The sequence below is a fragment of the Apus apus genome, chromosome 2 (genome assembly GCF_020740795.1).
Source record: "Apus apus isolate bApuApu2 chromosome 2, bApuApu2.pri.cur, whole genome shotgun sequence".
Lineage (NCBI taxonomy): Eukaryota > Metazoa > Chordata > Aves > Apodiformes > Apodidae > Apus > Apus apus.
In genome coordinates this window covers 70578166-70591946 of record NC_067283.1, presented here as the reverse complement: position 1 = coordinate 70591946, position 13781 = coordinate 70578166, and the positions used below count along the sequence as shown (strand labels likewise).

At 34.8% G+C, this 13781-nt stretch overlaps 1 protein-coding gene across 1 annotated transcript in view; it reads left to right on the top strand.

Annotated features, from left to right (window-relative positions):
• EXOC2 (exocyst complex component 2) overlaps window positions 1-13781 on the top strand; it is a 130160-nt gene that overhangs the window by 44703 nt on the left and 71676 nt on the right. The window contains exons 7-11 of the mRNA XM_051610855.1: window positions 353-433; window positions 4096-4241; window positions 4346-4427; window positions 4951-5053; window positions 8033-8151. Coding sequence (XP_051466815.1) covers window positions 353-433; window positions 4096-4241; window positions 4346-4427; window positions 4951-5053; window positions 8033-8151 — 531 coding nt within the window. The remainder of the gene's footprint in view (window positions 1-352; window positions 434-4095; window positions 4242-4345; window positions 4428-4950; window positions 5054-8032; window positions 8152-13781) is intronic.

Here is a 13781-nt window from a genome sequence, read left to right as displayed (position 1 = left end):
CTTTAATTATTGGTAATTCCTTTTTGGTGAGGTCAGTGTAAAAACTTTGCCTTACATAGCAAAAGTATTTTGTGCTTAAAAGATACCTACTTTTCAGAACACTGAATTAAATTACTGTCTTGTTCAAGAAGGTACAGGAAGCCTTTTCAAAGTAGTGGTTAAAATTCTGCAATGTCTGGCTCTAAGCCTTTCCCTCCACTAGACTCTGCTGCCATGCAGCATGTTTGTATTTTTTATTTTTAACAAGAAAAATAACACTTTAATTTTAAAAATGTTTAAAGTGTCACTTTGATGTAATGTATTCCTACCTATTAAAATGTTCTGTATTTTAACTAGATACACTTTATTCCAGCAATCCATCAAAAACTGGAAGCGGATGGAACGGAAAAAGTAGAAGGATCCATGACGCAAAAACTGGAGAATGTACTGAACAGTAAGTTTTGTCCTTCCAGCAGCAACTGTTTATGGACTTTGAACTTTCTAAAAAGCTTTTATATATTCCTAGGAATATGGTAGAAAGTAGAAAGCAGTACAGTCTCTCTTGCCTTTTCCTGTTTGACCCTAATGATTTTAGGGTGTGATAGGACACCTTTTGAAATAAGTGGCAGTTTTTGCCGAGACTTTCAGTGGTGTTCATAACAAAGAGAAAAAAATTCAAAATGAAGGTGTTCTAAAGCACTTTAATTGAATTCTGGTGGCATCTCAATTTTAAGTGTACAAAGAAAACAGGATTTATATGGTTGGGTAGGCAAAACGATAGAAGGATGAGCAAAGCTAAATACTAGGATTGTAAGAATTTTGAGCAGAAGAGGAAAGAAACAAATACAAACTGTACTAAAGAGGCCTATTAACAGAATCCTCACTTAATGTGCTGCCACTTAGACTACTTTGAATTATCATTCTTTTTAGAAAGTTTGAAAAGCTGTCAGTACTTTCTTTTTTTGTTTCTTTCTATTAGCTGTAAGATTGCATTGAGAGATGGCTTGAATTTGCTGCAGTTGGTATGTGTTTCATCAGATCAAAAAAGTTACTTTTTTAATTCTGGGATTTCTGCCAAGATAATTTTACTTTGTTTCATTGTGATTTTTTTCACAGAGGAAGGGATGTTTCCCTTAGTGCTGTGTCAATAAGCAGGAATGACATGCAGATAGCTGACTCAGTGTTGGGAGAGTCTCAGTGCGTTTTATGAAATCAAGATAGTGGCATGGAAGTTCACTGTTTTTCTTCACTTGTATGAAGAAAGCAGTGACTGTATGTATGTGTATATGGGGAGCACAAAGAAAACAATAAGTTTTGTGAACAGCTCTAGCTCTTTTTGGTAGAAAGTCATTAAATCTCACAGTAAAGGTGTAGTATGAACATTGTTATTCCTCCATATTGTTGCTTGGAGTGCTGAAACAGCAAAATAGTAAAATGACCAAAAAAACGACCCACCCAAAACTTGCTATATGAAGACTGTAGTGTGTGTCTATGTGTGCAGAATGTTTGATACATACAGGGTAGGAGAAAAAAAGCAGTCACTGAAATGAGCTACTGCAGTCCTCAGTGCTCTGTATTTATGCCATGTCATGCACCAAGCGCAGATTCCTTGGAAAACACTTTCCCTTTGACAAAATTGTGTGATGGATTTTAAATAAAAACGCAAAAATTTAGGTCTGTGACATTTTCCTACATATGCTAATATGAGATAAATCTACCTATAATATCTAATTAATGTGTCATATGACAAATGGTGGCTGAAATCTATATGCAGATAATGCAGACTCTCTTTTTCATGCTGGATCTGTAGAGGAATTTGTGCCAAGGCACTTCAGAGTGGTATTAAGTTTGGCTCTGCTGTGAAAAGAATTGGCTGCTTTTCCTCCTGATGCTTTGCAAGTCATGATGGTGGGGAGGCAGGGAAGTAGGAATACAAGGATTTAAGGAGAGTAAATAATATTATGCAAAGTGGTTTAGGATCAAAGCTTTTTTTCTTGTCTGACTATTGAAGAGCTTCCATGATCCATGAGTAGCAGGGCCCACTTTCAAAATTGGCTTCAAATCTGTAGTTGAATTTTACATTTTATGGACTGTAGGTGAATATTTTGAGAGACAATGATGTTGTGAGCTTGATTTCAAATTCCTAAGAATAAGGATGTTCTCCATATCTTAAGGGAGGTCAATTAAATTGCATTATGTGGTGTTCTTATTAGACTCTATGAAAGACAACTGTTGGATAACTAGAGCTTTTATTTGAAGTAAAAAAAGTTGCACACAGTAGATGAATCATCTATTTAGAGAACATAGTGAATATAGGATCTGAATCTTTATCCATTTACTTCATTATTTAAGTTTAGATTATTATCAATAATCAAGAGATAAGAATTGTTACTCTAGGAAAGGATTTGGAGGCATGAGGAAGGAAGAAACTAGCAATACGTTTTTTAGTCTAAAAAGACAGACTTGTTTTGCATGAAGTTTTGAGTTTCATGAAGACACTAATAATCAATTAGATATATTTCAATTTCTGTGTAAAACAGAAAAAGTGCCCACAGGAAAAAGTCATATAATTTACTTGAACTGAGGATTTCTACAGCATTTCTAAAGAGATGAAGTCATGTAGTTTTAAACTAAAGATGGAAATCACTGTGCTATTCCTGCCATTGTCAATTACCTTTTAAAAACATTTGTATTGAATTAAAAAAATACGCTTTGTGAATATAACTTTAATTCCCAGATACAGAACATTGTTTCTTGGCTGTTAAAAGAATGGACTAGAAACATATGAATTAAAACAAAACAAATGTAACTTACTAGGAGGATTTACAAAACAAGCATTTATTATAACCTCAGGAGAAAATTCATACTGTATCAGTGGTCTGTATTTAAATGTCCAGCTAGTTGCTTTCATTGTATATTTCTCCTTAATGGATTAAAGTATTCTGTGCTAAATAGTATGCAGTAGAAATAGCTATCCTGACAAAACTTTTTTTACATCAAGGCTTCAAAATTTCAACAAAGTTTAAACATTATTTAGATACAACAATTATTTTACAAAGACTACTTTTAACATGAGCAGGCCACCCACAGTGTTGACTAGAGAAAATGGCATGCAAGCCACCCAGCGAGACTGATGTAATTTTTTTTTTTCATCTTTGCTTAAAGTATAGTCACTAGACCAGATAATGTAGAAACTTCTACACGCAACGATCAAAAAGACTGAAAAAGTTCCACTCTTTTTTTTAATTTTTTTTTAGTTACTTAAGTAATGGGTTGAAAAATGCAAATATTCATATCCAATGTAAATTTTCCCTACTAGAAATGAAATTATATCATTCTGTGTTAGGAAATTATCCTTATTACAAAATAGAATGCTTTTTAGTCTGGATAGAAAAGGTTTTAAGGCTATATTTAATTCTTTAATATTTCCAGATAGTATAGAAACTTAGTTGCATTAAATTGTCAACCAAGGCCAGATTCTGTATGCAGTGAAGCCAGTAAGATTTTTAATGCAATGTGAAGACTATTTGTGTTCATTCTGTTCTAGTGACCAGCTTAGTTAGACTTTGTTCAGTCATGCCATTGTCTTTGATTTAATCATTGGTACTTTTAAGTGACTCACTTAAGAATAAAATACAGTTATTAAGTTTTATTACTTAATTTGAAAAAACGAAAAAAAAATGTTTTCAAAACCCAGGGATAACTCTTAAAGCCATTACAATAATTAACATGATGAAATTACCCTTTTCTAAAAAGAAAACTTTCTAGGACTTTTTTCATATCCTGAGATGCATATTTTAGTTGTAAAATGTAGATCTGGAGCCAAAGCAAACTATGAAGTATCTGCAGCAAAGTTAAGCATTTGAAATAGGAAAGAGTGATTGTTTTTAATTGCACAGGGGTCTTACCACATTAAAATGCTAAGTGGTTCATTTGAAATTGTATTTCATCAATTGTAAAATGTTAACACAGTTGAAGAAAAAAGTATAAAGACTGAGCAATAACTACTCATTTGCTCTAAAAAAACTTGAATGACTCATTAAAATGAGGAAAATCTGTATGTCATTTGAACTGACTGCTTACTCTACTTTTTATTGTCATCCCTTTTTAAAATAGGAGCCAGTAACACAGCAGATACCTTATTCCAAGAAGTGCTGGGTCGCAAGGACAAAGCTGATTCAACAAGAAACGCGCTTAACGTTCTTCAGCGTTTTAAATTTCTCTTCAACCTTCCCTTGAATATTGAAAGAAATATCCAGAAGGTATAACCCTTAAAAATACTTTTCTTTTTGCTGCAATTAGTCTGTTAGCTTTTTTTTTGTTGAATATAAATGGGTTTTATTTTTTTGTTCTTTTTTTTTTTAAGGGCGATTATGATGTGGTTATTAATGACTATGAAAAAGCCAAGTCCCTCTTTGGAAAGACAGAGGTTCAAGTATTCAAAAAATGTAAGATATGGGTTCTGTTACTTGCTGGGGTTTTTCTTGGGTTGTTTTTTTTTTCCTAACTTAAAGGGTAAAAAGCACATAGTAGTCTAAAGAGCTTTGTGTGAGATTTATGTGGGTTTTAATCCATAAAAAATATGGATTTATAGGAAACAATTACTCTAAGCGGTATTTCTGGCAAGTTTTCTGGGTGAGGTCTGTATTACGTGAAATATAAAACGTTAAATCGCAGACTATTTATTTATTAAGGCTTGGTATTACTGGACATAAAAAACAATTACAACAATTAAAATGGGACTTTGAGTATCTCTCACTGGCATATTGTTGGAAAGACTACAAAGTCCAATTTTCTGTTTTTGTACAACTGTCATATACAAAATTTTCAGATGTGGCTTTTTATAAAATGAGTTATATGGATTTCCAGATTAGCTCCAGGAGCGTCTGATGTCCTAGAAAATAACATAATTTTCAGTTCCTACCACTGCTGAAGGCACACATTGGATTTATTTCCTCTCCTTACTCCTAGATTATGCTGAAGTTGAAACCAGAATTGAATCTTTAAGAGAACTTCTGTTAGATAAGCTGCTTGAGACTCCATCAACATTGCATGATCAGAAACGTTATATAAGGTAATTATTTGACTAGTGTCTTCATCAGATATACAGTGTTACATGTGTATTTAGATGTTTCTTAATAGGGTAGTGACTGTTTTACTATGGTTTAAAGACTAATTTTAAAGCTGTAATTAGAGTATTTTGAGATTTAATGGCTATATAAAGAATGGTTATCTATAAAGAATCCTATATAAAGGATTGATTCTTGATTGTTTATTGAATGATTGAAAAACGGTTCTTGATTGAGAACAATTTAATGAAGGATAATTGAGATTGAATTTAATTTTTTAAAATCTCTAGGCATGTTTAGGTTCTGTTGCTTCCTCTAAATCATAGTGTTGCAAGCTATAGCTGAAATAAGTGCCTGTACATTACAGATCTCATAATAGATCCCTTATTCATTTGTCTTACACCTCAGCTTGACTTGGTATTGTAATGGAGTCCTCCCAAGTCAGATAATAGAAAGGCTTTAATCCAGACTGTGATTTAGATTTGGTTTTGTCTCTTTTATTACTTGATGTAAATAATGAAATTGCTCTGTATTTTGTGAACCAGTTCCCCAGTTTTCATTGAGATTCCTAGATTTTCTGTCATTCACAAAGCTGACGTTGCAGTCTGTTACAGGCATACTGACGTGAGTTGGCTGGACCTTCTCTGCTAGCAGGCCTTAACCTGCTTTACAGTCCTTGAGAACTTTAGAGTTCTCTGGAACATTTGATGGCTTTACCTGGAAAGCTTTTGAGTTTTTGATGTCACTAGGGCTCCCAGTGTGTTTTGACATTCTTAGTGGGTTTTTTTCCACTTATCTTAAAACTGTAGACCAAATGTACTGTGTTTCTAAAATTCTGACACCTGCACAAGGTCTTCAATATTTTGTATATTCACCAGGCCTGGTCACACATGGTGAAGTGCCGTATTGGCATCCTAAGTCCCTTTACCTTATGTTGGTTTGAGGACAATAACCAGTGTACATTTATGTAGAGTGTTTCTCATTCTTTTGGGTGCTATATAAATATTGCTTATTTATTGGAATTGCATCTTAGGGTGAGTACTTAAGAGTTTTGTGTCTCTGAAGTAGAGACACAGAAAGAAACACTGTTTCCTTTTTATGTCAGTCTCAAAAACTTAAAAGAGCAGCTTCTTTATCTAAACCAAGTCTTAAGGCCTTTTCTAAGAATTCTTTGGAAGAATCAGAGTTTTATGTGTGTTTAATTCTGGGGTGTGTTTGTTTCTGTGGGTTTTTTGTTTTGTTTTTTCTAGCCTGTTACCTTGAAGTATTGAATCTTAAAAAATATTCCAGCCTATGTTACAGCAGACTGTGTTAATGTAACTGCCAAATGTATTCCATCTGTGTTACACTGTAATGAAGGAGAGCAGGAATGGGATAAATGTGGAATAATTGAGTTCTAATGAATTAACAGAATCCCAGCATACAAAGTAATTAAATGAGTTGCACTACTCTAGATGTGCCAATGTGGTTATACTACTGTAAATTTTCTGGAGCCATGCTAAAAGGAAATTAACACAATGTTAATTGTAAAATTATTTGCATAAACCCAGCTATTTTTGAGGTTTTTTCATCCTCCATATTTTTGGTTTGGCTGTCTCTAATGTCTAAGGCTGAGCAAGACTTGAAATACTGTGGTTTTCCCCTTCAGATATTCAGTGTTTAACTGTACAGTTAGGCTTCAGTTAGTATTTTCCTCTCGTTTTATTATGGTATTTACAGTGATAACTATTTTCTACTGTTCAGAAACAGTTTACCATATTACTTAACAGCCAAGTAGATGTATTTTAAGGTCAGTGGTAGTTTTTTTTATTTTGTGTCTAAGCGAAGACTAAAGTCCCTTTAACACTGAGGAAGGACTTAAGCTCATAATTCAGAAATGTCACCCTGTCAAAATGATTGGTTGTGTAATGTTCCTATCCATCCAACAAATTCTACTTTGACATTTTATTTTTTATTCAAGTACTGCAGACAGTTCGCAGAGAAGACAGAATTTTCCAACACAGTTCTGATTAACATTAGGTATTATTTTAGTAATACAGCTTTTGTGAAGGATTTAAACATTCCCTGCACTGCTTAATGTAATCTGTCACTGTAGTGCACCTTGAGCATCTTGAATTTTTTAATCTGTCCCAAATCTCATTAATGTGAAATATAATGGAGTGTATTAAATAGCAGAGCAGCAGTTTTTGAAAATTCTCTTGAAAGTACTGTTGGCAGATCGTCTTGAATGCCATATGTTAGACTGTATTACTTCTGTGTTCTCTTTGAAATCACAGCAGTGGGCTTCTAATACTCCTCTCTCCCCAAAGACAAAGGGTATTTTGCTTCTGCATATTAGAAGTCCAGATCCTCTGCATTATCTCTCCCCCCAGCTTCCTCCCTCCTAATTTTTTCAGACTGTGTGCACAGATCCTAATGCAAAAAAAAAAACAACATAACAACAACAAAACCTAAAACCAAAACAACCAGGAGCTTGGTTTACATTTATTTGTGCATATGTATGCTAAAATTAATGAGCTGCCAAAAATGAATTAATTCTGTACTTACTTGTTAAGGTTACATGATGATACAATCAGGACATACAAAGTGGGAAGAAAAATACCATATTTTATGTGCTTCAGATGTCATCACTGAATCCAAGTGAAACATGACATACTGAACTGCAGCCTTGGCAGATAAAGAGCTTGGTTTCCCAAGTACTTTACTAGAGGCAGAACTGGAAATATATACAATTATGTGATATTAAATATATATGGTTTTGTTTATTTCTACAAGTTTTTTTAATGGAATTTTGCATCACTAAATTAGAAAGGGCGAATGCAAAGCTTGTGTTTGTATTAGGTATCACTGTATCTTTACAGCTATTCTTGAATTTTTTTAATTATGTGAAGAAAAAAAAAAATTCTTAGTACATCTTTGGTCTGTTTTAATGAGGCCTCCAGTGTGTCAAGTCAGAGCTGTGATTTTTGGACTGGGTTTTACAGATATCTTTCTGATCTTCATGCGCCTGGGGACCCTGCTTGGCAGTGCATTGGTGCTCAACATCAGTGGATTCTGCAGCTCATGCACAACTGTAAGGAGAGCTATGTCAAAGAACAAAAAGGCAAGGATATATTTTTGTTTTATATATTTGACACTTAGGAATTTGGCATTGCCTTTTATTTGACAAGTTTTAATGTACAAATGATATTTGGGTTTTTTCCCATCAATTTTGATAGCTTTTTTCAAAGTTGAATACTGACTTGCATTTTTTTCTTTATTTTAAAAACAAAACAGCAGTTGGAGCTTTCTTTTTGTTTAAATTATAACTTTTAAGTTCTTTACATGGGAAAAGCATTAAATTTCAATCATTCATCTGAAGTTTACTGTCTTCTCAAAGTACTTCTTTGAGGTCACATGAAGTTTGGATTGTTGTCTGAATCTGCCAGTTTGATTTCTTTGTCACAAGATATGCTGCTAATATATGGATATGCAGGGCATTGGGGCATAGTGGAATAGTGGGTAATTTCTTGATATGCAGTGAATTACAATGCAGTGTTCTCTTGTTCTTTGTTCAAAATTCAGATTAGACTGTTCAGGCACAGACCTGCGAGTTGGACAAATAAGATGTTTAGACAACATTATATTAAGAGAGATAATAATACTTAGTTGTATTCTGTCTTTGTCTCTGCCACTGTTGCTCCTCAAAGATATGTGTGCTTATAGGTATTGAAAATTCTGAACAGGATTTTTGTAGCTGATTGTCAAACAGTAAACATTATCAAATAATTTTTTTGCTGGACATGATGTATTCAGGAAGGGAAGATTAACATTGCAATTACTTGCTAAACAAGCTAAAACCCAAACCTAGGTGAATTTTGAGGACTTACTTCAGATTCAGTCACTGGTATGACAAGCCAATGGTGAAGTCTTAGTGGGACAAAATTGCTCCAGATGTCTCCATACTAGTAGGAGGTTCACCCTTTAGTCACTACAGTTGAAATAATTTAATTTTCTTATATAGATATCTCCTGTCTTCTTTAAGAGATTTAATGACGTATCATTTCATCCTGGCCACTGGTAAAGGCAACCAGGAGAAATCCCCAATATTGACATGAAGTAAATCTTCTTTTCTATCTCCTCTGTGGGTTTCAAATACTGTCTGTTTTCAGTTAATCCAACTTGTGTTAATATTATTTCCAAAAACTGGAAGGTACATCAAGCTGTGCTAAACTTTGTAGGATTATTTGGCAGTGTGACCTAAAGGCTGACAACTGCCAACAGCAAATTATTCAATTGGATGTTTCCTTTGCTTTTAATAGGCAATTACTAATCGTAAAAGATGCTGTAATCTAATCATTAGCTAATTGGTTGCATATATTTCAACAGGTACAAGTAGGATGGGGAATTTTCTCAAGTCCCATGTATTACGTACTTTACAGCAGCATTTTTTATTATATTTCCATTGAGGAATATCAGTGTGTATTAGTGTACTGTTTCCCCTGAATCATAAACAACTCTACTGGGTTGCTGATTAGTGTTCAATTATGTAGATTAATGTTGCATTGTGATCAGATTTGGCTGATGTTGCTCACACAGCATTGCCTTTAGCCTACGTCTTGCTCTGTTATACCACAGAATTATAGAATGGCTTTTTGTGAGGTAAAAAAAATGCAGGCAGATGATGACCATGTTACGTGAAACTGTTGGAATCTAAGCCCACGTGTTTTAAGGAGTGAGTGAATATGCATATATGACAGCAGACCAAAATTCTCCTGCTCTTAAGTATTCTGAAGTATAAGGAGCCGTTCTCCAGCTTCTCTAATGGTCAGATTCTTCCATTAAAGGTGCAGTTTTAAGTACAGCACCCCCATGCAACTGGCTGGACCTCTAGCTCTGCTGACATAGTAATGTTTGTAAAAACACATATTTCTTAACTTTTTATGTTTGCTGTGTAATGTTTATCTGCCTTACTAATGGAATAGGCATTTACTCTCTCTTATTGTTTTGTGAAACCTTTTTTTTTATATGGTTATGAAGTACTGATGGGTTCATTTTATGAACCTAGTTGCACCCTACTATTGCTGCCCACTGGAAGGACCTGAAGTAGGTAAAGCCAGTTTGCTGCTGTTACTTAGTATGTAGATATGTTATGGAGAGGGAGATGCATGAGATGTAATAGACAAGAAAAAGCATTTTTGAAGGGTAGGAAAGTAAAGCTTAACAAGGAAGAGAAATATGCTTGCTCAAAATAGTATTTCTTAAATCTCTAGCAAGAGATAATTTAATGATAAACGGAATTGTGCTGGTGTTTTATGCCTTGTATTGGCTAAAGTCTGAATTGCTTCTTCTGAACTTTGATCTTATGATTTGTACAAATCTGGGGACTTTCAAACCTGTCACCTGGAAAATAAATGGTTTCCCTTAATTAAGATGTTACATATTTGTGATTTTTAACTTTACTTAGTAATTCCACTATTATTAGGGCATAATTGTAGTTTTCCACTATGGTTTGTGCTTCCCAGACTTGTTGGAGTACAGGAAACATGGGGGAATATAATGACGTAAAATGACATGAAAATAAATGTAAACAAATAAGGTTTAGTTTAAAATTTGCCTGGGGCACTGGGCAGATAGCCAAAATGAGTTAAGCAATGTGATTCTTAACAGGAGTATCAGTGAGTGAAGCTATGGAGATTAAGACTGTTTTCTGTGTGGCCAGTGGTTATTTGCTTAGACTTTAATAGTGGCTTAGTAGGTTTCGTGATCCTTTGAGCTAAAATGGATAGGGACTCTAATTCATTTACTGTCCAACTGACTGAAAAACTCTTCATTTCTTAACAGGTCTTTCTGAGATACTCTGTAACATTATTAACAGGTAGCTTATTTGCAGTATCCTTTAAAATTGTAAACGGAAGCACTAACTTAGTTGTAGTGTGATCATTCTGCTGCCCTTTGGGTTGTAAAATATGTAATATTACAACCTAATAAAATTCCCAACATGGAGACGGTTCTCAAAACCAGAGTGTACTAGTTTGGTCATTGTGATTTTTGTTGTAGTCCTTACTGCTGTGGGAAAAAAAAAAATGCAGTTTTTGCAGCACACAGAGTATGATGCACAGCTCTCCAGATATTGCAAAAAACTGTACAGGGTTTTTCTGTGCCAGAGTAATGGCAGATGTACATAGTGTGAAAGAGAGAGATGGATGCTTGCTCTTTCTTCTGTGCCACACTGAGATTCTATTCACCTTGCAATGAATGATCCATCTTTGTTAGATCAGACAGGCCAGCAAGGCTTGTGTCAAAAGGGCCTTTTCAATTTGTTATCCTAGCAGCTGGTTCTCTTCCATTGCCTTTGCTTACTGTACATCTGGAAGAAGACTTCTTGCAGCTGGGAGCCATTTCATGTCTAAACCACATCCCCTGTCCAAAGCAGAAATACCCTTTTGACAGCAGATGTCAAGCAAACCCTTAATGGGTTACTAATTAAAAATTTTAAAAAAATTAAAATCAGTACAAAATTTGGCACTGGGTTTGTTTTCCTCTTTGACCACCTGTATCTGTAACTTTGCTGTTATTTAGAATTTTTAGTAGCATCTGATGTGTTCAGATATATAACCCTTTAAATAATATTTAACATATTATAAAGACAGTAAATATTGTCATTAAAAAGCAGCACAGGTAGTTTGAAATCAGAATTGAAAATATTGGTACAAGTGAAGATAAAGTGAAACTCTTCTGTGGCCAGAATTTTACCTTGGTGTCTGCTTTCGTCTTTTAAGTCCTTATTTGGGCAATTAAGTAAAAGCAGGTTGTTTTCAAAGTTGCTGGTGATCTTAGTGTCCACTGGAGCTAGTGCTAGTAAAATGATGTCATTTTTATTTGTGTGCTGAACTTGAAGTGTTTGGCTCTTGTTTCAGTATTTTTTGGCCGGCAGGACTGACATAAGGCTTACCCGTGGGCTGTGAAATACTTAGAACACCACTAGAAATAATAGGCCCAATTACCCTTTTTGTGGTAAACTGAAAAATAGGATTTAGTATAATGAAGACGAGCCTTAAGATTTTAAAAAGCATTCAATTTTGCATATAATCCAAAAAGATTTTTTCCATAAAGTGCAGCAATTTTTATCTCCTGCACTCATCTCTTTGCTAGAAATACAATCCATTTTCTTCTCAATCATTTAAAAATGTCAGATGCCTGGTAAGTGTAATGTTAGCAAGAAAAAGTATTCCAGAAGAAGAATAAAATGCAGTCATTCATCTGTGAAGCAGGTTAATTTTTCAGTAATTTCTCCTGCTTGCCTAATTTCTTGCCTAGACAAATTGAAATTCTCAATGCGGTGTCCTTGAAAGGAATCTTATCCTGGTTGTGTCAGTGCAGGCTCCAGGCACTGTATGTTTGGTCAACAAGCAACAGTGGGTGGTCAGGCTGTAGCACAGGACAAGGGCCCGCTGTGCACAGGAAAAAATGTTCAAAGGTGTTTAAGGGTGGTAAGGAAGTCTGCCGCCCTTCAGAGAGTCCGGAGGCTGTAGATCATCAGCCTTCCCTCACTATTGTAGCCTGTGAGAAAATTCACTGTAAAATGCATAATGGATGCAAGAATACAGTAACTGTATTCACCTGGCTGTACATCTGTAGAGTCTTTTCTGTTTTTTTTAACTTTAATCTGTATAGGATAAAGTCTGTGTAATGAATGAAGTTTGACTTACCGTGGAAAATCGTGCTGAAAAACCACTCAGCCTGAGATTGGTCACTTGTTAACATTTTTCTTTGTGACTGCATAAAGCACTGGCCCTGTGTTTTCCCCTGATCAACCAGTAACTTTTGTAAAAAGCTTTAGCTGAATGTCACAGAAGCGCGGCTTGGAGAGCAGAATTGCAGAGTAGCTGAGGCTGGGTTGCAGAAGGGAGGCGAAAGATGTGTGACTCCCACGATTAACCTCTGCCTGTCGGACTGCTTGGGGAGGGAAACCAAGCAGAGCTGTGGAGCAATGGGTATCACACAAAGCAGTTTTTACATGGAGTTCTGTAATAGTTTTGAAATAAGAAAGCTGCTTTTAAAGATGGAGATAGTTGACTGGTTTTTAGGTCATGGAAAAAATCCATTTTAGGGAAACTGTTAGTTGTCTTTTTCGCTGAGGCTGCAACATGCTGCGTGCAGGTAACAGCTCAAGAAGTGGGATCGAGGTAGGGTACATGAGCCATAAGTACCGTAGGCACTTAAATACCCTGTAGTATTGATAAACGTAGAGTAAACCTGCAGTTAAGTCTCAGCGCAGGTGGCTTTTGGTTTCTAGAAAGCGAAAGCACAAATTAAATAAAGTACCTCAAAAAGCATTGTGCTTTTTTTTTTTTTTTTAGATCCTTATTTTAGTGAAATCTTACTGCACAACAACAGTTGAGGTCTCACAAAACTGTTCAACTATTTATATCTCACACAGAATCTGAATGCTTTTATTTCATTCTACAGAGCTTTAAAATATCTCTGCACAAAAAGTTGAAACCCAGTAAAATCTTCTTTAAAAAAATAAAGCACTGTTAAGATCCTTAAAATGTCTTACTTGATCTTATCGTGATTTTAGAGTTGTAAATATAATAATTAATTATACTTCTGGTTTGTCATGACTGTTTGGTAGCAGAAGAGAATGCAGTACATTTATTTTTCCTGTGTTTCCTTGGTTAAGTATATACTTGGCACTGGAGTCACTGGCAGATATGCTCCATGTAGATGCTGTATTTTGGAAAAAATACT